The sequence below is a fragment of the Apteryx rowi genome, unplaced genomic scaffold (genome assembly GCF_003343035.1).
Source record: "Apteryx rowi isolate R43461 unplaced genomic scaffold, aptRow1 scaffold_54, whole genome shotgun sequence".
Taxonomy (NCBI): Eukaryota; Metazoa; Chordata; class Aves; order Apterygiformes; family Apterygidae; genus Apteryx; species Apteryx rowi.
The window spans coordinates 2230456-2258160 of NW_020450805.1; the positions used below are offsets into that span (position 1 = coordinate 2230456).

Here is a 27705-nt window from a genome sequence, read left to right on the forward strand (position 1 = left end):
CTCTCAGTGGCTCCATCACTTTTCCCTCTCCCTGCTTCAAGCCCTCCAGCTTCATTGCCTGCCTCAACAGAGGCACCCCAAAAAAACTTCCACACCCCACCTGAGCTCTCCACCCTTGGCTTCTTCCTTTCCCTTCACTTCCTGTCTTGTATCCCATTCTCCTGTCCTTGTCCACTGAGTGTTGTCCCTCTGACCCTTTTGGATGCTTGCATGAAGAACAAATCATTGTGTGATCAAAGAATAATTTGGAAATCCATACATAAAAATGCTACATTGTTCTTCATTTAAGATGACTGCATACTTAAGAAGTCTGAAAATCAAGGACAGAAACAGCAGAGCTATGAACAGTACATAATTGCTACCTCTGCAACTAAAGATATTTTAAGAAAACAGATGTTTGCCATAACTACACATCACAGCCTTAATTCTGTCCTTGTGGGGAAAGCAAGGCAGTTTTAGGAAAAAGGTATGGTAAGACTCCATACTTCCAATAGGGCTCCTTTTGGGGCAGAGTATTTTCTGTTATATGGAGTACATTTTATGCAGTAGACATCTTCAGTTTCACCAAACCTGTGCTTTATCCAGACACTGGCTAGAGAAGTAAGAACACAAATGGAAAAAGGAGACTCTCTTCCTTACCCTTATCAACACCATCAGAGCTCTTGTCCTAGGCACTGTACAAAACTGTCCTAGGAATAGTCCCTCTTCCAGAAACTTTGCAATATAAGTAGATTTCAGTGAGATTTAAATGTGCCTGAGGTTAATCATCCTTTCATCCTGTTCAGGTTGGCAGAAAACAGGAACATGGTTGATGTTGAGCTGAATGGGAATAGGCTTGATCACATACAGGTTTTGCCTTTCTTTAGATCCTGACAATCTTAGATCAAAGTAGTTTTGATTAAAGACGACAGCACTGAGTCAGGGATTCTAAAACAGGTCATAATTACAGAGAGCTACTTTAGTCACTGTATAGACATAGGGTATATTAGTTTCATATTTAGTTTTTCCCTTCACTTTGTCTCCATATAGCAAGAGAATTGCCGATTACAAACCTCATGCTTTACAGGGCAATTAAAGAAACAAATGCCCTTTCTGGCTATAAAACAGGAGTCCTTTGAGTGAGCTGTCTAGACAAGGAAAAATATTTGGTGCTTGGACCTTCTCTGTTATTTCCCATACACTGAAAGATGCAGTCATGTTCAGACTGTGTACTTTTTTTWAAAAAAAAAAAAAAGCTATCTTCTGTGGATATATTATATACTTAATTAAGACACTTGCTACAATGATAGATTTTGTTTCTGCAGCTTTTCAGTCAATGACCTTAGTTTACCTTTGGAGAACCAGCTGCATGATCCATTCCCCTGTTTTCTTTAACATTTAGCTATTAAGTAAGAAAAGTACTATAATTCATGTAATTCTAAAATCCCCAGTTGTAGTTTCTTCTGTCTAGGCTTTTAACAGGATAACTGTCGTGTGGCTCAGGAACTTCTGTTATTAAACTATAATTGGCCACTGGAAATGCAAACACTGCATTATTGTCTGTTTTATTAAATTCCYACTTGTCAGTCCTCCACTGTTTACTCAGTTTGAATTCCCTTTCTTAACTTAACCATTTTTTCTGAATAAGAAATATAGTGTTAGCAGTTTTTGACCAGGTGTGTGAAACTCCAAATGATCATAGGAGGCTAAAATTTAAAATAAAAATGCAGGTCTACTGCTCAGTAGCAAGAGGGGAAGATCAGAAAAGCACAACCATAAATGCTGATGCAGAAGCTGTATCTTGCACTTTATTTTTCCTGGTAACTCCATATGCATCTTTTTATAATTCTATTATTATGGTGACTGGAAGAAGAAAGGGTATCAAATGTAATACTTTGCTTTTCACCTTTGACAGTGTCTTTTTAACTTGGATAAAACAGCTGAATTAGCAGAAACAGCTGAATTAATTCTAGTAGGGAGGGTTTACGATAGATTTCAAAAAGTTCAGTGTACAGAAACCAGTCAAATTTTCATATTCACTTCCTTCAGAATAAATGTATTAGCTATTGCATTCTTTGCCAAATACAAATAATCCTTTTTAAGATTAATTCCTTCAATATTTTTCCTTCATCTGTTTAATAAATCAAGATATAACGACCATTAAAAACCTTTATTGGCAAAACCAGCAAAGCAACTAAAATATTATTCTGCCAGTTCTGTCCACAAGTACAATTTTTTTTTAAAGATCATCAAATACAGTCCTAGATGTCTCCTAGATGTCAGTGTATGTGATACATACGATTTCTGCATGAACTTTGTATTTTAGCTGAAGGTTGTGAACCAGTGGATCAGCTCAGTAGGAGGTGAATTTTCCATCTCTTAGCATCCTTAAAATGAAAGCAGATGTCTTTCTGAAAAGGATGCTGTAATTCTGCAATTTACCCAGTAGATACAGACATTACCAGAGACAATTTTGTAACCTGTCCAAGAGGTGGGGTGCGTGATGTGGATGCAGTCTCTTCCAGCCTTAGAAAATTTGTATGTAGTCTTAAAACCTGCTCCAACCCCAACCACAGCAAATAGTAAAGGCTGGTTTCCGAGGACCCCTTTCAAGCATCTGTGCTTGGCAGGCCCAAGGCAGATGGCAGCGTGGTGTGGATAGATGTGGTACTTGGGAGCAAGAGGACAGCACAACAGTAACCTGCTGGAGAGTCTGTGGATGGTAATGGCATGCTGCTAAAATTCAAGTAGCTTGGGGAGCTATGACCATGTGGTTCAAAGACCAAGAACTCACTTTCGGTTGAGCTTCAGACATGGTCTAAAAGTAAAAATGTCTTACCTCAGTAATGTCTGTCAGGAGAGGAATAAGCAGAGTCTTTGCTGACTTTGCTGGGCCTTTGTTTGACTTGACTGTTATCAGCTGGAGGAGTAGACAGGATGGCATTTGAGCCCTACTCTTTCCTTTCAAAAAGACACTGAAGAGCAGTGCTGCTCACCTGTGCAAAGAAATCTCTGTCTGGGGCAAGGCAGGATTCAGCACCACCAGCCCTTTAGTGCAATGACTGTGTAAGGCCTTCACTGGAGGCAGAATGATGGCAGGCTCCAGCCACATGAAGGTGGTCACGCATGAGAGGTTGTGCCTTTCTAACTAGTTGCATTTGGAAGCATTTAAAATACAGTTACCCCTGAGGCACAGCACAGAAGGTAATTCAGAGAGGACAGCAACTCTGCTTAATAGTCACAGTGTTTTTTAGGAAAGAAGTGTAGAAATAACGTCTCTGCTTCAAACTACAGAGGAATTTAGAAGGCAGAAGGTACTAATCCTAGTATCTTGGCTAGATCCCAGTTTGGTTAATGTTCTTACTTTTGAAAAACACACCATGACATCGTTAATGATCACAGATGGTCAGGGCCTTGGTTATAGGTCTTAGTTCAACAGAAGATAAATATATTCACAGCACTTGTAATACACTTACAAAAATAAACCACATTCTGCCACAAGCAGCTCAGCTTCATTACAGGCTGATGTGCAGCTGAGTCAAAGAACAGATCTACTCGCCCAGTGACTCTCACTTTTAAGGCCAGCAAACCACAAATGAAAACTACAAATGAAGGGCCAGCACAGAAAGCATGTAGGCATTGCAGTTACTTTAACTACCTGCGTAAGATTATTCATTTGTGTAAATTTACAGGATTAAGGCCAAAAGGCCCAATCTGCAGGTATTTACCACTTAAACATGCACTGTGAAATTCTCTTCTGTGTCAAGAACCAGAATGAGACCTGTGCAGCAYTTCTAAGTCCCACATAAAATCTTTGGCCCACGTTCAGCACTTCTGCACAATGGATGTAAGCATACGTTTCAGATTTTCTTGTAGGCCTTGGGGGGGTTTAGTTTCACCCATGTTGTTGACTATATACTGCTACCCTGGCAGAATCTGTAGGAAAGTCTGAGAGATGATCACATTTAAATTATGTCTCGTTCTATGGTATGAAGCATCATGTCATGACTGGGCAGTTTGGTGAAATAGATGGGAAGGATGTGACCAAAATGATTGTCCGACATATTTCCTGTAAAGTTAACACTGAAATAATTTCCTTTATTGTACATGTACTTTCTTTAAATTTTTGCGTCTTTTCCTTTGTGTTTTCCTTCCCATCAATAGACACCCATCACTGCATCCATTTGCAAAACTGGCACATCTCTCTGTTGTTTTTCTTCACTCTTCATTAATGTCCACCTTTGTCACATTGCCTGTGTGATGTTAAAATTCTCCTTTGCAGATGTTGATGAATGCGCAAATGGCACGCTGTGTGGCAGCCATGGGTTCTGTGAAAATATGGACGGCTCCTACCGCTGCCTCTGTTACCAGGGGTATCAGGACCCCCAGGATGGGCACGGGTGCACAGGTGAGTTTCTGGACAGTTGTAGTCACTACTGCAGGACTCTAGCGAGGAAAAAGCAGCTTATAAGCACAACGCATTTCTTCACAAGAACACCTTTGTGTTCCATCATTTTTTGTTAAACTTGTTCCACTCACTAGTAAAATAAGGCTAAGCTATGCTTTACTTGCTGAACTTTATGCCAGGTGGAAACATACTGTGTAGCCACTTAATGAGAACCTGTTATTAAGATCGAATGGAAAACAACAGCAAATAAGCTGAGCCACTCATTTTATCTCTCTAAAAAAGCAAGAAAACCCACTATTTCTGCACGTCAGGACCATTCACAAATATAAATCATAGTGGATTGAATTTAATACTTCAGCCTATTTAAATGCAACATCTGTTTAGTCTCTTAGCTGAATAACCAGAACTCTGTACTACCTCCTACAGGAAATAAAGTCTGGCATGTGGTGCAGCCAGTCTGAATTAGACAGCACACCTCCCTAGGCACATTGTGTTTGAACAGACTTTAACATTGGCTTCAATCTCCAGGAAAGACACCTATCACCGTAAAAAGATATGAGATTTTTGTAAATGTGTAAATACTGCACGTTTCTCTTGTGAGTAATAGGTTTCCAGATCTGTTGTTAATAGTGATGGTTGGACCTGAGAACCATCTGAGGCAGCACAAGTTTCTAATATAAAATTAATACCAGATCAAGGAAAGGTATTCGTTAAGCAATTTATTCAAGCTAGAGTCAGGATGAAACACCTTTACCAGGAACACAGAGCTAAATGGAATACAGAGCAGAGTGAAGGAGTTAGAAATCATACAGAATAGTGTGTGTGTGTTTTCTAATATATTAAATAGTTTTATTGCAAAATTCTTTAGGCCATTTGGGACTTAGTTTGCAACATATTTTTGCATATAGTAACTTCTCACAGATGAAAACAAATTAAAAAAAGAAAGAAAAAAAGTACAAATTGGTGGAAGCTGAATTTAATTTTGAGTTGCTAGTGAAGTGACTTTGCATCACAAAATAATGTCAGGGTTTTTTATGATCTTGAGAACATGACAGACAAATTCTAAAACAGTCTTACAAATTATGATGCCTATCATTTACCAAAACATTTTAAGAAAAAGATGAATCTTTATAGTTGAGCAACATTCCCCAAAGAAGACTTCATCCTTCTTAATATGAATTCAGTAAAAAGATTAAAATGATCTAAATACATTTTTAAAGTGCTGAGCAAAGTAATAAATTAAAGTATATATTTTTATCATGTATATATAACTCATCATTTGATCATATGACTAGATTTTTGTTCTTACTGGATAAGAGGGAAAAAAGGTAAAACATTTCCTCACAAATTACACTGTCGACTAAACTCAACTATATATATTTCTGAATTATGATTTACAAATTATAATTTTCAGATTCTATAGTTAGTAGACAGACTAAGTAGATAGTCAAAGGTAAACTATAGCAACTGAAGAGCGAGTCAAGTCAATCCTGAGAATATTTGATTAATTGTTTAAGCAACAGACAGCTCTCTTGTCAGTCAAAAGCATTTCAGAATAGACCAGTCAGGAGGCACATGAAAGAGAAGTTCAAAATATGTGGAATTCTTTTTGGTACTCAACCCATCACGGCTGTGAGGAGCATCCAAATGGGAGAGGAACCTGGCATTGTTCTGCAGGGGCTTTGCTGGGTGATCTGGGAATAACCTTTGTGGGTTGCAGAACAACCTGTGAGGCCTTGCCTATGAGAGGCATGCAGTGGAACCGAGCTTGGGTAATTCAGGGGATGTTTATGAGAAAAATGGGATTTTGAGGGGAAAAAAGGAATTCTCTTTTCATAGTCCAGGCTGAATTCCACTGAAACCTACCCATTTTACTCCTTTATTTCAATGAGTATCTGATAATAAGAAGAACAAATTGGTTACAATAGCTGTTTAAGAAAACAAATGAAATGAGTCTGCATCTTAAATCCCCAGAAAAGAGGTTAAGGAAAAGCAAGTTTTCAAAAACAAACCAAAAAAATGAAAAATCTGCAAGTAGGTGTTCTGGTGTACAAGCAGCACCTAATCAGCACCAACACTTTATAAACTACTACGGCCTTCAGGGGCCTTTATTTCAAAGGGACTAAATACTTGTTTATGAATCCACTTAGGTATTAGTGAGGTTTTAATCCTTCCCCAGAGATCACGTCTGTATCCTGGCAGACAATATTGGCACAGATACAGCAGATAGAAGAGCAAACTGTCGGTAATGGTTYTGGATTGATTTATGTCTTGTTTTTTTTTCCCCCCAGATGTGAATGAATGTGAAATGCTGAGCGGGGTATGTGGCGAAGCCCTCTGTGAAAACGTCGATGGTTCTTTCCTGTGCCTGTGTTCTGAYGAAAGCCAGGAGTACGACCCGATGACTGGGCAGTGCCGCTTCCGTACCTCCCCAGGTAACTAATGCCTCGGGGAGTTTTTGCGTGCTCGGGATGATTTCTACGTAATGCGTAACCAGTGCAAAGGTAAAGTTGGTTTAAATGTTCGTGTTAGTTTAACTACAACAGAAAATTTAAAAAGCTTTGTCTTATTGAAAGTTTATGTCGGAAGAGGAGTTTCTAGAATTGAATATGTTATCAGTGAATCATTAGCAGTGAAAACACAGCAGAAATACCTTCTAAGTTTGGTACCTCAGCAGCCTTGGCAGTTATGATAAACAGTTACAGCAGTTCAAATTATACAGTTTCTGTTTGCTGTACTGTAACAGTGAAATGTGGCATGGAATCAAACCCATGGCATGAGTGATTCTTTTTTTGTTATTCAGATTTTTACAAAAGTCTAGCAGTGCGCTTGGACAATGCTTACAGGAGTATATATTTAAAAACAAAATTTGTATAGAGTGGTCTGCTCATAGCATTATCTAATAGTAATGTAAGTTCTCAGAAAAAGCAGTTGGGAAAACAAAAAAACAAAACATTGAATTGTTGTCAGTCTCTTTGAGTACTCCCCTTACCCGTTTTACTCCATCTTGTTGTCCTTTTTTTCCCAATACTCCATCTTACTGGATTTATGAGTTTTTGTTATTAAGTGTTTTGGATGTTGAAAATACTACTGGAAATAGCCTCTTTAAAAACTGGTTTAGAACTCTTTTACTTAAAGTTGCCTCCAAATGTTTTACACTGATCCACTTTGGAGAAAGGAAGAAAAACCCCAAACAAGGAGAAACAAAGCACAAGAAATGAAGGAATTGACGTGCATGACATTTTTTCCCTCCAGAATGCAAATCTTGGTTTGTTTCTTGTTTGATCTTACACCACAGGCGGATCTAGCTTTTGAACAGCTTTAGAATAACTGGCTCTACTGCCAGCATGCAGGCTCTATAGCTTAGGTGGCTATGGCTATTTTCTCCTATCACTCATCTCTCACAGACGTGTTAACAAGGTTGAAATCTCTGTGACCCAAGCGCAACAAGTATTTAGATCAGTGGATATAGTACTCAGCAGCACTCAAGATGTTGCCTGGGAAGCATCTTTAACAGCTGATTGACAAACTGAAACTTGTTGTGTCATGAAAAAGATTCAGTCCTACAGGAGCTTATTTTGTGGATGAAGGAATGAAAGGAAAAAAAAAGTACGATGGCTGAGGCAGAAGAGCATTGCCCATTGGTACTGCCTCCACTCCTGCTTGGAAGGGAGCATACAGCAGTGTTTTCCTCTCCATTTGTAACTGGGCATGAGCCCCACGTGGTCGCTGCAGGAGAAACGGTAACAGCTAGCTTGGTTTGCCCTGTGATGAATACTTCAACCCTCCACCTAGACCAGCTGCAGCATAAGATAGGAGCATCATGCTGTCTCCTTGCCAAGAGCGATGGGAGAGCCCGGCATCCTCTGGCTTTGATAGGCCGCATACTCAAGTCAGGCATGGTATTTTGAGAGCTCCTAGTGCATGTGGACATCATCTGTCAGCATTAGCTTGCATCATGCCAATTCTGAGAGAGGAGAAATCTTATCTGCATTTTCTTGTTGCAGATATCAGTAGTTCAGTGTGGTTTAGCTGACCTTTCTTCATTTCTCATTTTGTGTTTTTGTGCTGTTTGTACATAAAGAAATGTCACTCCAACTCATACCTACCAAGTGGAAATAGGATGCTCTTTCTAAAAATGGGTGAAGGCAGTTCAAACATAACTTTAATTTGGGAACTTTTTTACGTGTGGTTAAAGGCTGTTACCTCTGTGGAATGCTCTGTGTTCACACTTTCCTTTACTTACCACTGGGGATCTAGAGACTTCCTTCTGTTTAGATTTCACTTGATGGAAATTCATCTGGTTTTGGCTGTGTCCTGAAAGGATCCTCTCCGTGTATGTATCAGGGGTTCTAGCCCACGTTGTCCCATTTCAGTAACAAGCAAGGTAAGCGTGCAGGGTCTGAGCATCTTACGCTCTTCCTCCCTACCCTGCCATTCACAGAAATGTAGCTAACAGTTCAGAAGGAAGGAAGGATAAAGGAGGAAAGAACTTTCTTTTGCATCAGATGAAACTGCTGGACTGTTAGACCTCTTTGTAACTGAGAGAGAAAAAAATGCCAGTTTTGTTTACTGATTCTTCTGATTTGTTGTTTTAACAAGATACATTAAGCCATTTATTACAAATTTTTAGGAAGTACTGAGCTCAATGCAGTTTGAATAATTAATCCTTATTAACATGTTTTTGAAATATTAATATGCCTAAGAAAAATGTATGTTCTAAGGACGCAGCTGAATTCACTAATCATATGCATTGAATCCAGAAGCTAAAAAGGATAGTATGTATTTGAGAACTGTAATAGGTACAATTTAAAGTGAGAACTACAAGCAAAAAGGGTATGTGTAAGCATCTGCATATCAGCAGGAATCTGGTTTACATATACAAAGGTCAGTAGCATCAGAAGTTACAACTTAGACCAAAAAAAAGATATCCAGTGAGAGACCTCCACTAGGGTACCAGGGCCCACTTTAGATTGTAATTCTGTTGCTTTCTCCTGGTCACATAAAATGTGATGAGTTACTTATAGCAAGATGAATAACAGTATTTACTAGGATTTATAAAGAAAAATCACAGCTTTGTTGTCCAAACATAGTATGAGTCCTCCTAGTCTAATTTTTATTAAAAAGAAAAAAAAAATCCAAAAACCTAACCAACCCTTACCACCACCACCAAAAAAAATGATGCTACCAAAGAATAGCTGATAAGTCTGGTCCAAAAGCCTCTTCAAGGCTAGAAATTTAGTGCCTGAGCACAATTCTGTATTTCCTAACTTCAAGGGTTTCCTAAATATTAAGGCTTTAAGGAAAACCCTTCAAATTTGTATTAATTATTTATGGCAATATATGGGTATTTTTCTAAGCTAATTGATGATCTGAATTTCAGTCATCTCTGAACATGCTCATACATGTCAGTTTTAAATGTGCATCATGTGCACTAATTCTTGAATTGTATATATACACGTATATGTAAATACACCCTCTGACAGCCCCCCACAAGACAGGGGCTGTAACTTGCCACATGTGGCGCCAGCTGAGAAATTCACACAAGTACACCTTGACTGTCGGCACACACCAGTGCATTTTTACTGTCTTGCTGAAAGTCAGACCCCGCCAGCGCACACTGCTCATGCAGTTAGCGCAGGTGCACCGTGTGTCACCAGGGTCTCGACAGTTGGAGCAGTGGTGAGCTGGCCGTGAGGCTTTCCCCTCCAGCAGCCAGTGGAGGGCCGGCAGCGGCAGTGCAGGGTCGCAGCGTTTAAGGCTCCATCAGCTCTACAAGTCTGGGGTTTTACAGAGCACAGTTGTTACAGGCCACTATTTAGCCAAATATTTAAGTTTACGCTGAATCCTAAGCATATGCTAATATCTTCATTACTCACTGAATCCTGTAGTACTAATCAAGTCATGTACATGCTGAAGTATCTTGCTGGATCAGTTACATGAATGTATATAAATCTATTTTTAATATATACCTTCATAGTTTAACTTAGCAGCAACTATATAGAGAGATATTTTACATTTTCTAACAACAACAACAACAAAAACCTTAAATAAACAATGATACAAATAAATGAGTACCTATTTCCTAGCATATTTTGTCAAAATACTTATCGAAACCACTTTCAAAACCAGCCTGTTTACTAAATGGTTAATAATATATGAGAGAGAAATTATAAGCTTGTAGACACAGACTGGCCTTGGTTAAAAAAAAAGGAATTAAAGAGTTGTGTCTCATTTGCTTTCCAAACATTCATGATGCCTGCTTGACTAACCCTCAGTCACAGCTGTGTAAACAACAGACTTTCAAGCTGCTGAACAGATAATGGGACGAGAAACCAACACATCAAATGTAAAATGGGAATAAACAGTCGCATGATGAGATTGTCTCTCCTTCCTCCTGGGGCAGCTCCTGGTGCTCTTGCCTTGGCAAACCGTGTGAAAACTGCCATGCTGCTTCTCCTAGTTAAGCTTTGGGCTTTGATTCACTTAGATGGCAAATGGCCAAGGAAAATGTATAATTTGGTGGCTGAAGCACTGCTCTCGCACCTTGGAATAACAGCTTTAGTTCAGTTGAGTTTCTGCGACACATGATAGTCTTAACTTCGTTCCTATTGGATAGCAGCTGATACCACAAAACCACCAGGCTTTATGAAACTCAGCACATTGTGGAAAATAGTAATTGTCTGATGAGGGGAGACCACAGACTAAACTAACAAAAGATGAAATAGCACTCAGCTGGGTGTTTCCCTTAATGTACAACTTAGTTGTATTGGCAAAACAGCAAAGGAAAGTTTGCCTCGTAGGTGGCAACATTGTACTAAATTTGAATAGAGGTGTCTGCCAGCCCCTCAAACTCCAAAAACAAACAGTCGCTTTTCTGAGGAAAATAGAAATAAATCCAAAAATTGTCTGTTTGGAATTAAAAGCCAAAAGAACTATTAGACACGTTCATGCTATTAAAGTGCAATAATACACAATGTATACTGGCATTTAAGCCTGTTTTTCTCACAACAACTCTAATGCTTACATGCGCAGGAAGGTTGCCCTGCTCTGCCTGCTTGGGGGAGCGTGGGTGGGCAGCGGGGACAACAGGCGTGAGGTGACGAGGGCTGGAGTTCATTTTATTCCTCCAGCATCTGTTGGACGGCCACCATCTTTGAGCTCCCACCTCAGAGCCATTCTTTGTATAGACCAAGGTGGATGGGACTAGAAAACTCCATCCTATAGTGAGCATAACAAGTCTGAGCTTGACGTCAAGGAGACAACCAGAAGGAAGGACAGATAAGGTAGTCAGGCAAACTTGATCTCCCGGATACAGGAATACTTGTAAGTAGGACAGCCTTAAGCATTTTCTTTTGAACAAAATATGAATGAATGAAAAGAGCCGCAAGGCAAACAAACATAGCTTAAATACCACAACTCTTTGGGTCTTACTAATCTTCTAGTATTTTGAAATGTGCTATCATCAGGCATAAAATAGGTTTCAGTTTCCACTGGGAGACCTGCGTTACTTTTAGGAATGGCTCATGCTTGCAGCATTGTGCAATAGCCTGAGTATAAATGAACGAAATGTCAAACAATGGAAAATCAGCCAACAAGGAATAATTTTTAGTAGGTTTTTATGGATTTATTTATTTCTAATCACTTGTTAAGTGCTAAGCATAAACAATTTCCCAAGAAGAAAAGGAGATGAACTGGTCAGCTAAAGAGTTACCTATCTTAAGTTCCTGAATAAAGCTTTGATCAAGAAATGTGAGCATCTCTAATTTTAGAACTCTGTTACCTTATGGAAGGCTTAAGGAAAGCTCTTCATATTGATCACGTGTGAGTAACAATTCTGTGTGATAGTCCTCACTTCTGAGCTCTTGAGGAGAGTTTCTCTGGAAGTGCAAGGTTAGATAGATACAAAAACTTTTATAAAAGCTAGAATGTATTTCTTTTCAAACTTGCTCCTTGGTGTACTTCAGGAGTGGCTTGCTTTAGAAAGGTCTATTGCTTAATAGGTTTTTATTGGATCTATGGAGACAGTATTTTACACTCAGTCCTCATACTTATCATGAGAGGGCCCACTCAACTGCAAAAGGCAGAAAATAAGATTCTTTGGCTGGATGCCCCTAAAGCCTATTTTAAAGTGAGGTGCAGAGTCAGTTAACTTGACATCTGCATTATATTCCTCTCCTTATCATGGAGTCACTTTTGCAAAAATCATAAAGGACTTTGTTTTCAACAGCATGGAACATTCTTCTTTCCCAGGGGAATTAAGAGGGGCCAAAAAAGTTCATTCTTTTGAAAATCACCTCCTTTTCAGTCYGTGTCTTAGTTTCTGTATCTGTAAAATCAGGTTGTAATGTTTATTCACCCCTGTGAAGGGCTTCAAGATTCATCCATGAAAAGCACTATGTCAGTAGTTAAGCATGGTCAAGACAGTTTGTGCGCTGCTTAAAAATGAGAAACGTACAAATGTAAACAAGCCCTGGGCACCCAAGCAGGAGAACAGGTTTGAAGAAGTCAAAGGAAGGTTATAAACTTCCATCACTCTTCCTAAGACCGGGAAAAAAAAAAAGAACAAATTTGTATTTAACCATTTTCTTCTTTTCTAATGCTGCTGTTCACTGTGGTGAAATGCAGGGGTACTGTGGCTCTTCTGGTTCACTTATAAAACTGATTCATTTCACATGTCCTCTTATTTAGTTGTTTTCTTTCCACCTTTAGACTTACCAAGAGGGGCTGATCAACATGAAGATGGAAAGAAGGAGTGCTACTACAATCTGAATGATGCTAACTTTTGTGACAATGTGCTTACATCCAATGTAACCAAACAAGAATGCTGCTGTACTTTGGGTGCTGGCTGGGGTGACAACTGTGAAATCTTCCCATGCCCTGTCTTTGGAACTGGTAAGAGGAGGCCTTCTATCCATTTGTACATTTTTGAAGCATTGTGTTTATGTTAATGTTAGCGCGCTTTGCCTTCAGAGAAGGCGTATTCATTAAAGGCCATATTCTGTCATAGTTAGTCATAACTTACCCATGTGAAGCTTCCASAGAGGAAAAGTCAATAGGAATAATTCATTCCTGGTATAAATCCTGGTATAAATTGACTTCACTGCAGTTGCACCAGGGATAAAAATGGCCAGTTAATGGACAGCATTATCTCCAACTGATTTTAAAAAAAAATGGTTTCTTGCAGAAGCTTTTTCCCAATGCTATGGTAACATTTTAGATTTTTCCCACAAGCTGGAAAACAAGTTAAGTATTACAGTATTTTTGAGGCTACAGCTATCCTTTGTAATGTTGTTTCTACAACACTATGAATTGCTCATATATATAATGAGTTTTATGCTTTGCTACTTACTGAACAATGCAGTTAATCATGTTGTCTGCAGACCATTGTTTAACCTCTAAATATTAAATTAGAAAAACATAACCATATGATATTTGTCACAAATACTGAAAACAGTACTTGAAGCATAAACAGCAATGGCTAAAATTCAGAACCCAGCTGGAAGAAATCATGTCAGAGAGAACTTGTGTAAATTTTCTGAGATTAAATGCTAAAGATTACTTTCCACACAAATGTATCATCTTGTTTAGGTCCTGTTTGAACTACACTTCAGAATCAGTAAAACCATAATGAAATGCTTTAGGAAAGGAGTCTCTCTGCTTGGATAGGTTTCTTTGATTCTGTTTAGTCTCCAAGACACTTTACATAATTTCTCTCTGTAATCCACACGATTTTCTCCTATTGCAGTCAATTAGTGTCTTCCTGTATAAAGACTGAAGAATGTGTACAGGGTTTTGTACCTCAGTTGAGTATGTCTAGATTGCAGCTTACAGAATAGCTCAGAGAGGCCCAAGCTAGATTTAATTAAGATAATTTGGCTACTGGTATTGTTATAACTGCAGTGCACCATTAAAGTTGGTAAGGACTAGACTGTTCTGCCAAGAAGCAAGAGAAATTAGTTTGCATGGAGCTCTGTGATGTTGTGGGTTTTTCAAAGCTAGCTCTGCAACCTGGGGGCAGGGGAAAGTAGGGTTGTATGTAGCTTTAGCTAAAGGTGTGCATGATTGCTTGATAGCTGTGAATAGGGCAAAAGGTTGCCTCCAATTTTTTAAAGTATACTGAAACACGTATTATGTGAATAACTTATTCTTAGCAACTTAATTTTTGTTTTCTCTTTCATTCCTAGCTGAATTTATCGATTTGTGTCCTGAAGGGAAAGGTTTCATCCTCTCTGAAGAATCATCTTACGGGCTTCTCGCTCAGAATTACAAAGGTCAGCACTGACTTGTATTAAGTTTAATTATTTCAGAAGTTCTAGTAGATGATTGGCTAGAAACGTGAGCCAGCAATGTAAACATATTCTTTCAAATTTCACTAGGTGACAAAACAGCACTGTGACATGAAACTTTACTGAAAATCATGTTTGTTTGCTAGAATGTCAATTATACCGTATCTATAATATTCCATTTTAATTTGGATCAAGTGCTATATATTGTAAGAGTGTTGAAACCACAAACCTCACATATAAGTCTACATATGAAACACAAAGCATCTTAAATTTGTAGATTTGTTTTGGAAGTTGGAGAGGGAGAAAATGTTCTGTTAAGCATTAGACCTATAAGTGAGAAGGAAAATAAAAACTGAAGAGAAATTCAGCAATGATATTGTCGTTATAAAACTTAATGAAATAATTACTGAACAAAAGACTGTAGAGGAAGGCAAGTGAACGACAGAAAGTGTTTGTGGGTGTGGGAGGGAGAGAGTTGGCATCACTAAGAAGGAAGAGTGAGATCAGTGAAATTCCATTTCAAGAAATTAATTTTCTGCAGCATATGGCATAAATACACTGTATTTGTATTAGCTAAAATGAAGTCAACRCAGTATCTTTGGTTCACATAGTAGCTCCAATATTTTAAAATATACAAATTTTATGTATTTGTTCCTATTGGACCTGCTGTTTTACAAACCAAGTATTTAATAATGTAGAAATTACTGTGTGTTCATATCACATAAAATTTACTATTTTTAAAATAGTTTAATAGAGCCATATTTTCACCCGGTTCATAGATAAGGATTTGTCAAAGTTGATTCCAGCTAATCTGTGAAACCTAATTATGAGAAAATGAGAAAATGGGATTTACAGATTCTTGGTTTTTTCCTAATGATTATTACATGTACTTTCTTGGACTATCCTTCCTCATTAGCTAGGACACTGCTAGATCAGTTTTCCTAACCAGTAAGTGAGTAAGCCGTGGTCAAGCTCAGTTCTGTGCCCTGCTGACATCTTTTTGTGTTGTCCTCAGCAAGTCTTCTCTGTATCTTGCCTTGCTTTTTATACAATGAGGATAACACTGTCTCCTTACCTCACAGGGACATGGAAAAGATACTGAAAATTATAAGGCACGCATACTCAGGTTCATTCAAATGAATTTAGGCACTTGAATGGGTTACCTGAGCCCTCTGGAGGTGTCTCTCGGCCCCAAAACTGTAGAGGGAGTCAAGAACAAAGTGTCGTAGGGTGACTCCAGACCTGAGAATGGTGGTAGCAGGGACCATCTCAGTGTTGGTTACACTGACAGTTTACCTCCAGACAAATCAGAACAATGTCACTGAGCTGTCCTTAAAGCACCTAATCTCTGTGTGTAGATTGTATAGAATTGTGACTTCTGCGCAGTAGAGAGTATTTTTATTCAGGGATTGTTTAAGTGTGTTATTTATCTTTACACATCTAAGACTTTTGCATATTCTTTTGGGAATATGCTGTATGTAGAATATGTCCAAATGCATCTCAGACAATATATTCTTCGATTCTATTGTGCTACCTCAGAGTTGGTAACATTTCTAATTGTTATAAATACTGAAGTGTGGAAATAGCTCATATCTGGAAGTATCTTCCACAAATCCTTGCTATAGTAAGACATTTTGTTTTGAGTAAATTTATTCTGTATCCTTAGAAATGGCACAAAAGACAGACACATAACTGGGCAAATACTTTTAGTAATATGGTCCTTCTTTGTTACATTAACTCATTATATTTTTCTGTTGTTTTTGTCCACAAGCTTCTGCTTGCAGGAGGCACCACCCCCACCACCACCATCCCTTTTTTGTTTTTTGAATTATCTGTCAGAAGTGAATGTACACAGCTAGCCTTCCTTGACTCTAATACTCTCAAGCTCTCCCACTTTTTCCTCAGGACACATATCCTTCCATAGGAAAAAGAGGTACAGACATGCAGCTACATGATATTTCTTATTAAGCTTTGCAGTCCTCTTGCTCCTAAACAATCAAACTTAAAATATTTAATGTTTAAAGCCACTCAGTGGCTGGAAGAATGACTGTAAAAATAAACAGCTTTATAGTTTTTTCAGCTCTTCTGGAAAAGTAAGCATTTGAATAATTCACCTTTAAAACTGCTGGACAGATAGAAGTGACATTTTAGGGCTAAAATGTGTACTACCCAAGTGTAAATGGAGAGTAAATCTATAGAAGACAGTGGATTAAGACAATTGTTATTGAAAGTAGAATTAYGTACTTTATATTGCACTTTCGTATTGCCATTTTTAATACCAGCCTAGCTTTAGCAGACTGTTATAGGTATGTCTAGAAAGCAAAAAATGGATAGAAAAAAAGAAGCGAGGGGAATTCCAACAGTAGCAAATACATAAATACAAGGCTGGGAAAAAATGCATACAGCTGTATACAGGTATGTATAACCTGGCATATATTTTATGTGAAACCTCCACTTTCATTTGAAAATGGAAAGATTCTCTTTGTCAGCTGTCACTAGGTGCTGTAGTGGTTGCTGCCTTATATTTAGCAACAGACAACTATTCCTTCATGGTGGGAAGTCTCCATTGAAGTTTTCCATGCAGAAGGATTCCTGCATGGAGGATAGGAGGATTCTCCACCATGCAGAGCAGAGTCGGCAAACAGTGTGTGGAGAGAAGAGAGCAATCATAAAGRCCATAAGCATAACTGCTTAGTTTTGTACTTAGATGGTAGCTCATGGCAGGAGTCCATTGTGTAAAGCAAATTATATTGGAAAATACAGTCCATACTCTTAGTCTGTTTTGCTTGGAGCTAAGAACAGTGTGGTATCAAAGGAAAGAAAGGAGAGCTGCAGACTCTTGCAGCGGCACAGGCTTTGCCCTGTCCTGAGGGGCAGTTTATTTACCCTGTGTGTCGCAAAGGTTACCCTGCCCAGGGGCAGGGAAAGTCATGGTCCACCAGTCTGGCTGCGAGCGCACCATCGCCCCTTCCGCACAAGGGGTTTTTTCTGTGGGTATCCGTGCTCCCGGGCCATTGGTTTAAGATGTCATTTGCCTGAATGGAGAAGTGTGCGGGGTTTATTCCATCTTGCTGGCCTGCGTGCTCCTGTAAGAATTACAATAACACAGCCTTTAATGTTTCCTCTTCAGATGCTGATGAATGCCAACTCTTTGGACAAGAAATCTGTAAAAATGGCTTCTGTTTGAACACACAGCCAGGTTACGAATGCTACTGCAAACAAGGCACATACTATGACCCTGTTAAGCTACAGTGCTTCGGTAAGTTTATTTAAAGTGGTCTTGTCACTATAATGGTATGCAGATGGGCAAAACAAGCCGTTAYATGGCAGAATTCCCATCAGAACTGTGGTATTCCCAGTAAGGGGAGGAGCACTGGGCCACCAAACTCTTGTAGCAGCTTTTTAAGAGGCACCGGGTCATTTCCCTTCCCTTCTGCTTGGCTGGCCAGCAACTCTGGCTGACATGGCGATGGCTTGTAGGGCAGGGTTTGGTTTATTTGCTTCTCTTTTCAGCAAATTGCTCCCAAAGTTTGCATCTCCAGAGCAGCCCCTTCTGCTCCCCTGAGCGCAGTCTAGAGCTGCTACCAGCCTTTAAGCAGGCTGCACAAAGCGATCGGAGGCAGCTCCCTCCTTAGGCRCACATTGCTGCTTTACTTTGCCAGATGCAATTTAGTCCTCTCTCCTTTGTACATGGAGTGAGCAGTGAAAGGCTGTATGTTGTAGCCCATCTTATATTTGGCATTTGGTAAGTGTGCTGTTTTTAGTGTAATAAATCAAATTAACAATGATTTTTATTTTTTTCAAGGACAGTTATTTTTCACAAGGAGTTAATATGCAATGTGGAATTACAGTTCAGGTCATTGATAAGCATGCTCCTTTTAGTCTGCAGAACCTTGTACTCCTTTGGTTCTGGTATTCAAATGAAAATTATTCATAACTGTGACCCTGGCTTTTGCTGTATAAGCAGAAAACTGTGTAGAATTTGCAGAATAACATAATGAAAGGAAGTAATTTTTGAAACCACAGGAGGAGAGCCTTTCACCTTGGGTTTCTAAGGTTGTTCTTTACAAAGGTATTTTCTTTGCTGATTTAATGTAATTTATTTTAAGTAAAATGGCCTGCTTTTCCCTTTGGGCTAAATTTCTGCTTTTCCTCTCCAAGCCAAACTAAGGAATAGAACTACCGTGGCCAGATAAGCTGTTCCCTTCTTCTGGCAAGCTCATGAGGAGCTTTAGGAAGCATGCCCACCTCTGCTGCCTGCTTGCGCTGTCCTAAAGGGGCAGCAACTTGGGAACCTGCTGCAGCTGTGCTGGATGTAGGGCACACTTGGTGCTACTACCCTTTGCTGTGAACGCTAGCAAACATTCACAGTGCTCCCTAGTACTTGAGGATTAGAGGTCAGCATCCTGCTGATCTGTCTGTCCTTCTCCATGGGCAGGATTTTGCTGCCAGCAATTGGTATTTGTGGTAATTAACAGAAGACATGCAGGGAAATTTGCTTCTAATATAGGAATATATAAACACAGATTAACACAGTGTGACTGCTTTGTGCTGGCTCTCCTTGATACATTTCCTTCCATTTTAAAGATACAGATGAATGTCAGGACCCAAACAGCTGTATTGATGGCCAGTGCATTAACACAGAAGGATCGTACAACTGTTTCTGTACACACCCGATGGTTCTGGACGCAACAGAAAAGCGATGCATCAGACCAGCAGATTCAAGTGGTACGATCCATTATATATATTACCAGGCTGAGTATACTTCTGCAAGGTGCTGCTGACAAGGCTACAAACCCCAGTAAGCTTAGACTGGGTTGTTCATGGATGGGTCTGCACTTCGTTTACTGAGAGGGTTTTGGAGGGCAATGCTTGGGCCATCATCATCTGTTGATCCAGAAGGCATCGTGATGCAGGACTCCGCAGGGTTCTGCCCTGCCAGTGTAGACAGGAGACTGCTCTAAGTATTTAATGAGATGAGGCTTGGGTTGGGAGTTTTCAGCATGCTGATTCACCAGCTCTTCATCTCTTTCAACCTTGTAGGTAAAGAGGCGCTGCCTGCTCAATGTCTCACTAAGGTTGGGGTTTGGCTGTGGGTTAAATCTGGAGATTCAGTCCAGAGTGAATGAGTGCTTCTACCAAAGGGAGGAAGAAGAACAGGAACAACAGGATATAGGAGAAAATAGCAAAAATTATATCTGTGCTTCTAATTGATTAATACTGAGGGTACACTGAGCTCGCATTTTCAAGCTGTGGGCTGCAGCATCACTGTGTTTAAGTAGGAGTCTTACCTGTTCTTTTAATTTCAGTAGTTGTTGATTTCAGAAAAAAATGTTAGATATTCTGAGACTCTTAGAAACATCTCAGAAATCCAGAGCACTATTCAGAGTTGTAGCTCTGCAGTTGCACAGCTTTGTCTATACTACACAAAACTTTGAAAGAAATGTTAGTGTGTGTGTTTGATTAATAATGGCATGTGATAGCCAAGACCTCTGGTCCCTGCAACTCACTATGAATTTTTCTAAGATGCTTCTGTGAAAGAAAATGAGAATACAGACTGAATGCTTGCTTTACTCCATATTATGCGAGTGATATTTCTGAGAAGCAATGTGGTCATCCTCTTGCCTGAAACTCTGAAAGAACCACAGTAGTTTCATTGTTCAAACTTTAGTTAAACAAAACAGCAGCAGGACTGTCCTTTGGTTTCACCTAGGATGTGAAGAGAATGCCAGGGCCCAAAAGGGTATTCTGTCATGCATCACTGAGGCTAACACAGCAATCATCTCACCCAGCACAAAGTGCTCGATCCTTTTCTCTCTACTGGCACAGTTCTCCCTAAAGCGGCAGAGGAGGTGGCAGGCTGGCAGGATCACTCTGCTGCCAGCAGAATTCAGAGTTGGTTGCAGAGAACCTCTTCTGCCCCTCTGTGTGTTCTGGCAAGTTCTTAGTAGAAGATGTATCTAAACTCTGATAAACTTTGCACTTTCAGAACACACTTTTTTACTCGAGCTAGGTTTCAATCCTATACTCACCCATGCACCATTTCATCATGCTGCTGCATCATGTAAAAATGCAGTTAATAGATTTGGACAGACAAAACAGCATCTTGGTTTGTGACAACACTTATTTTTCATTCTACGTTGGAACAAATTCAAAACTTTTCAGATGTTTTTTCAAAACAATTGTGTTGAGGTGTTCACCTTCCAAGTAAAAGATTAAGTTTTCAGTTCCTCTCTCTCTGATCAGCAGTGATCAGAGATTTCTAGAACTGGGAAAGATTCCTACTGAGAACTTTATCAGAACTAGTACGCCCCTGAAATATTCCAGCTTTGACAAAAACACCTGTTTTTCTTAATGTTCATAAGAATGTGACAGTGGTTCACAGCAGTATTCTGTCTCTAGCAATAACTGTAAGTGGATGATTAGGGATGAGGACAGTAGATAAACAATACTTTCCCTCGCCCTCCAAGCCTCTAGCTATTTTCAGCTCAGGGGATTTCCTGAGCCTGATGTAGTTTGTCTGTTCAGTTAATGGATATTTCTTCCAAGTACTTGTCCAGTCTCCCATTAAGTCCATATAAAATTTTTGTTCAGCTCTGCCCTAGCAGTAAATGTTCTTTCTGATGTCATTGCCAGCAGTATAAGAAAACCAAAAGAATAACTTTTAAAGGCTCATTCCATGGACAGAGCTCCCCAAATATCCACCTCTGTCCTAACACTATTTTTTGTGGGAGTTCTGTTGACTTCAGTGAGAGCAGAGCTGAATCACTGTTAAGCATTCAGCAGTGGCTAGTGATGTAAAAAGTTTTAATTCTTGGGTGCCCAACCCAAGGTGCTTTTAAATAGACCTAATAGTGCCACTGGAAAACCAGAACCTTTCAAGATTTTTGCAAAGCTGAGGCCCCAAGATGTGAGCCACCTCAGGCATTAAAAAATGGCCACGATTTCTAAGCTTAAATGTGTATTTACCAAGTCTGTCTAGGTTTATTTCATGAGAAGTAAAGTTAGACTACTTTCTAACTTGAGTTTAGATAATTCTGCATTATGCTACTATTTTTTTTAAATAACACTGCTGCGATGATGATGTAATACTGTCTTCTCTATCAGAACAAACGGAAGAAACTGAGRTCTACCAGGATCTTTGCTGGCAGCATCTGAGTGATGATTTTGTTTGTAGTCGACCTCTGGTTGGAAAGCAGACTACGTATACTGAGTGCTGTTGCTTATATGGCGAAGCCTGGGGCATGCAGTGCGCACTGTGTCCTATGAAAGAGTCAGGTAAGGAAATGTGCATTTGAGTTCTTGGAATGAACTTTGAAATACTTAATCAGTTTAATCCCTTGCAGTTATACTGGGCTAATAATGTAAGAAAGAACAAAACAAACTAATCCTTCAAGAACTAATGGAAATTGTTCTCATTAAGGGGAAATCATTACAGTCCAGATTTTGAAAATGTATCCGCTTTTATTTTTTGGCACCTACTGGAATTGTCAACTTCAGGTGGAACTGTTAGTGACTGGCAACTGAAAACCAGAATTTAGGACTTTGGTGGAAGTAGGAGGGTATTTTAAGGGTAGCAGAGTTCATTAGCATGACTGAGAAACTAAAACCATCTCTGGAAATGCAGACATAGTTCACATACATTGTGTGTGTACACACATAATACTCAATAGGCTATGTAAACATTCCAGATTTTTGTTGCCAGTTTTATATATACAAATGTATTTTCAGTGTAATGCTCTGTCAGGCTAGCTGCAAATAGGCGTGTTTGCTTGATAATGATCCGCTGCTAAAGATGTGCTGTAGAATCATTAGAGCTACCAGAGAATGAGTTGTTACTCTGTGGTTCTGTGCTCAGACATGATGAAATATACAGATGAGCCATTTAAGATAGAGAAGGCAGATGAGGAAAACGGAGTATCAGTATGGACTGAGGAAATGCATGTTTCCAAGGAATATAACTTGATGTTAAAGAGTATTTTGGAGCACAAGCTAACAGACGTATTTTTAAAAGAATATATTTTGTTTTAGTGTTTAGAAATAGACATTGTTCCAAGAAGATATTTAAGTAGAAATTCTTTCTCGTGGCAACTACAAAAGCTAAACGGAGAGAAATGTTGCCACTGACACTCTGGGACTTGGAGAGTGGAGAAGAAACCAGTGGAAGAGGCACAGGTTTATGTCATGCTGTGCCTGAGATGGTATGTCACTATCTTTAACAGCCCTGGTATATGCAGTCTGGTGCCATAATAACTCATGTGTAAACAGTGTAACTTCTTCCCCCACATACTTACATTATTTCAAGGCCAAGTTTGGATGTAGTTTTATTACTGTAAAAGTGCCTTTTAGCAGTATGGCTTTCCACGTAGGAATAACGTGCTATATCAGTAAAGCATTTTATTCTGATAACTGGATCCTTACTTGGGCTCGCGTTACTCTTAACCATATTGTTATAGTTAAAGCAGGACATGTTTTGCCTGTAGCAAGAATCTTGGAGTTAAAACTACCTAGTGATGCTCAGCAAAGTATTAATGTAGCTGTGTTTGTGTCTGCTTGGGTTTTATGTTTTTATAATTTGCTTGCAAGATCCTTGAACCTGCTCATATACATCTTTGCTTGTTTGAGTTTGCTTTGGAAGGGCAGCAACTGAAAAAGCCCTGATTTTGATGATGTTGGCTGCAGTAACTGTTGGTTGATGCCTCCCCCAGAAACAGAATGAGGAAGAAAAAACAGAGCATGGCAACAGCTTGATTTATAAGATGTGGAAATCTCTGAAACGTCTTTTTCAGAGCAAATCTTATAGGAGGACGTTTTCAGGCATGGAATTACTTCACTAGCTAGAATAATAATTGAAATGGAATGAAATAGTAAAAAATAGCAAGAATTGCTGCTATGAACTGCAGCTCCTTGGATGGAATGATAGAGCAGAATAAAGGAGTGAATTAGTTCATTACATGGTGACAGTGAGCCACCCATGTCATGCAAGCATGCGCTCGAGAGAAATACAGCAAGGTGTTTCCAGTAGGGAGAGTTAGGCGGGTACTAGACTTGGTTCTGAAGATTTCTAGCTAGTTACATTTAATGCAAGATAAATCTGAAAAGTAACAGGGAAGAACTACCAGGCCAGTCAGGGAATGGAAAAAATGCCTTACAAGGTAAGATGAAAAGTGCTAAACCTAGATGCAGAACAAAAGCTGCAAATGGTAAGACTGCCCACTGTAGCAACATTGTGGAGGACTCCAAGGAGGGAGAACAAGCATTTAAATTAAACAATAGTGCTGGTGTAAGAACAAATGGGAACAAGTTCAGTCTGAACAATTTTAGGCTTGAAATTAGATGGTTTCCGATCATTAGAGCTACAGGATTCTGGAGGAGCAATCCCATGGCAACAGCAGGATGCAAATCCCAACTAGCTCTATGAAGAAACTTGAGCAGTTCAAGAAACAAATGACATTAAAATTCCTGAAGGATAACATGATGCTAAATGCACTTGGAAGATTCTCTAACACAGCTGAAGGGCATTATGTTGGATCATAAAATCTTTCCACCTCCAGATTTAAGCTCATTTTTATGTGAGGTTTAATATGCATTGAAGGAACAGGTAGATCTGCTTTAAATGAAGCTATGAGGCATACTTTAATCCCAGATAATTTAAAGCATGATTATGGAGTGGAACATAGAGAGTTAAAAAGAATAAAAGCTTATAGTATCCCCAGTATGTCAGAATAAACTTATACAAGCTTACATTTCTTCATGTAGGTTGTATATGCTTGTGTGTACATGCACACATGTGCACATGCACACACAAAAACCAGGAAACCTTTCTCCGCTTTCAGGAACATTTACCAAGAAAAATTTAAAGCTGACTGAACTGAATAAATGATTGATTTGACATGTCTTCAGTTTGTAGCACTTAAAATGATATCATTGGCTCAAGAGAGTGCTTTCACACCTCTGGGCCACCAGGTCACAGGTTCAAGTCCTGGCTGGGGAACCTGGAATGTCTCCATTTTCAAATACTTGTGTATTGTGTTGGCCAGATTTACTACTGAAGGTGTTTGCTTATTTCCCAAGTTAGGGGTGTACTGAAGATTTGTAACACATGTTAAAGAGGACCTGGGGATGCGAAAAGCATCATCACTAGAAGACCTTCTCGATGAAATGGGTTGGATTATAGAAGGGACCGTTCACTGATCTGTGGTTGCCTTTCACCTTATTTATACTCCCCTTGTATTTGAAGATCTAGATGTTGCCTTTAGAAGGAAACAGACAGCTGCAATTATGAGTGATTTGTTTTCAAATCCTTTCTAAAACAAATTCATGTTTTAATAAAAATAATTTCTGTCTTTTGTGTCCCACCTTTTCTTGAAAGAGTACTTCCATTTTTCATTACAAGATTTAAATCTCCTATTTGAATAGCATCCAGCATAAAATCAGTGGAAAGATAGGTAGCTTATATATATGTGTTGATCCATGTTAAAAAAAAAGAATCCAGCTGTTCATCCATGTCAAAATGAATTTTATGTAGTTGCTGCCATTTCTGAAAGCTATTAATGGTAGTTCTCCTACTTTTCTGTGCTTGATCAAGCAAATTTCACTGAAAATGACACTAAACAATCAGAGTCTGAGACAAAAATAAGTAGCACTTATTAAAGTATTGCAACTAACAGTAACATCTTAATATCAGTAAGGCTGATAAATCTTTTAGTGACATCAAGGAATAAACTCAAAATATTAGTTCAAAATCCTGATCAAAACACTTAGTGCAGACATCAACTGTAGAGATGTACATGATGTACTGAGTACGTCTTACCTCTAAAAACACCATTTTGCAGGGTAGGCCTCCTTGTCATTAGAAGAAGGAATCATGGACAGATTGATTTCAATTGCACTGGTTCTGTTGTTATGATCTTACATATAGCACTATATTCCAGATAAAGGCTTTCATGAATTACATCCAATATCAAAATGTTAACTACAGAAATGCATTCTTTCTGGGATTTTTGCAGTGTTAGGCTCTATCAGCCCAAAGAACTTTCAGTATTAAGTTATCTTTTAAAAGCTTCTGTGTTGTTTGCACTCCAAAGTGTCATTTGCAATCTGTAATAATTGAGAGATTGAGGAAAACTGGATAGTTTTGTTTTAGTTAACAAAAGCAAAAACATCCTTTATCCATTGCACCCACCCTATAAATAAGCCTGTCAGCCAACCTGCCTTCAGAAGTTTTGCTTTCTTGGTCAATTAATTGTTACTATCAGGAGACCCAACTGTCTGCATATGGAATCAATACTCTAGTAACTGGCAGCAGGACAGGCTCCAAAGGGTTCAGCAGCCGAGTCAAAGCATCCATGCCAGAAAACAGAGCAATTGGACAAGACTGAAAAAATCTGGAATCTAAAATTAGACCTGTAAGGCCATATATATTTCATGTTAACCTGAACATGTAACACCTTAAGTAAAAAGCTGTTGAGCCTCCAGAAGCTCCAGGGGTATTGCTACACAGAGCAGTAAATCTGAAGGGATGAGATATGAGTAAGAGATAGAAAATGGTGTGCAGTGGTCATATAGGAAGACTGTCTATTTCTGCATTTGTGAAATGTTTTTCAGAAACCTGCCTTGGAGTTTGTTATTGCAGTGCAGTACCATCTTTGCTTCAGTAGACACCTGAGGATGCAAGGAAGGTGGAATTATGTGCCCTCGAACTAAAGATATGCCAGGGGGATGCCTTCTCCCTCTCTTTTTGTAGGTGGCTGCCAGGAGAAGTTTTGATGTGAAAAGGGGGGTGAAGGTAGGACTAGGCTCTACAGTTTTAGTGGGCATTTTAATAACTATTTACTGAAGATGGGAGTACATTACTACATATATAACTATGAACTTGCTGATGGACTACTGAGATAATGTCATGAGCACATTCTTAGGCAACTGTAAAGGACACCAGCGTGGCCTTGTTTGTGTAACCTTATGCATGTTTTTATTCTTTTACTTCAAGTTTTAAGTTACAGTAGTTTGTGGGTGCTTGTTTTGGGGGAACTATTTATGTTTACATGATCTGCAGGAAGGACAATAGTAGAACTTCCATCAACAGATATTACAGGAGATGTTTTGTGTGACCAGGAGTCACATGAAGAACTACTGAAGACTCCAGCTGTGCCTGAATCTTCTCTTTATCTCCACCTTGGCATTTGCAAAGCCCAGACTTAGGGGAACAGCTGTGGGTAGTGGGTACCCTGGGCCATCATCTGGGGTGTTACATAAGGCCAATTTCTCATGGTTTTCCAATAGATACCCATATCTGTGTTGGTCCTACCAGTTCCTCCTTCCATCAGGAAAGAAAAATAAGCACCCTGAGGGTTAGATTCCTCTAACATATTCTAGACATCTACTTTAACATGATATGAATGGTGTCCTAGAAGTGGCTATGTCTTTCCATGGACTAAAAAGGGACATAGGATAACTAACTCAGGTGAAAACCCTTGGAGACGCCTACAGATAGTTGATGAATTTTACCCTTTCAGGCAGAACAGATTTTCTGGATTGCATTTTGCTACAGGGAACTTTCTGTATCCTTTGTAAACATTATGCTTTAGTTCTGGACTGAGTTTCCATATTATGAGAACATGGTGTCCTTTCTGAGGAAAGCTGATGTGTGTAAAGGATGAGTTTCCATCTGTACTCTTTGAGATGGTAAAGATCAGCAGAGGGGCACTGGATTCATTTTTGCAGACCATTGTTCATCTTTCCATTTAGGATGGCATTGTGCCTGCTTCCTTTCTGGTAAGGACTCTGTACCAAAAGGGTTATTTTTTGGGCACAGAAAGTAACAGTGATTGTGTCTCAATACCCATACCCATGAGGTCATGTCTCATGATCAGTTGTGCAGATATTTTGGCTGCTTTCATTTCTGCTGATCAAGATTTTCAGTGCTTTTTCTGAAGTCTAGCAGGGAAACAGAGGATTACTTTGGAAGGGCTTTGCTCTTTTCCTTCTGTGAAAACATAGATATGTTATTGAGAACAGGTTCTCAGTTGA

At 39.2% G+C, this 27705-nt stretch overlaps 1 protein-coding gene across 1 annotated transcript in view; it reads left to right on the plus strand.

Moving 5' to 3' along the window:
- The window catches only part of LTBP1 (latent transforming growth factor beta binding protein 1), a 197372-nt gene that overhangs the window by 157576 nt on the left and 12091 nt on the right, over window positions 1-27705 (plus strand). The window contains exons 22-28 of the mRNA XM_026081275.1: window positions 4262-4387; window positions 6679-6822; window positions 13100-13282; window positions 14575-14661; window positions 17807-17935; window positions 19264-19404; window positions 21784-21954. Coding sequence (XP_025937060.1) covers window positions 4262-4387; window positions 6679-6822; window positions 13100-13282; window positions 14575-14661; window positions 17807-17935; window positions 19264-19404; window positions 21784-21954 — 981 coding nt within the window. The remainder of the gene's footprint in view (window positions 1-4261; window positions 4388-6678; window positions 6823-13099; window positions 13283-14574; window positions 14662-17806; window positions 17936-19263; window positions 19405-21783; window positions 21955-27705) is intronic.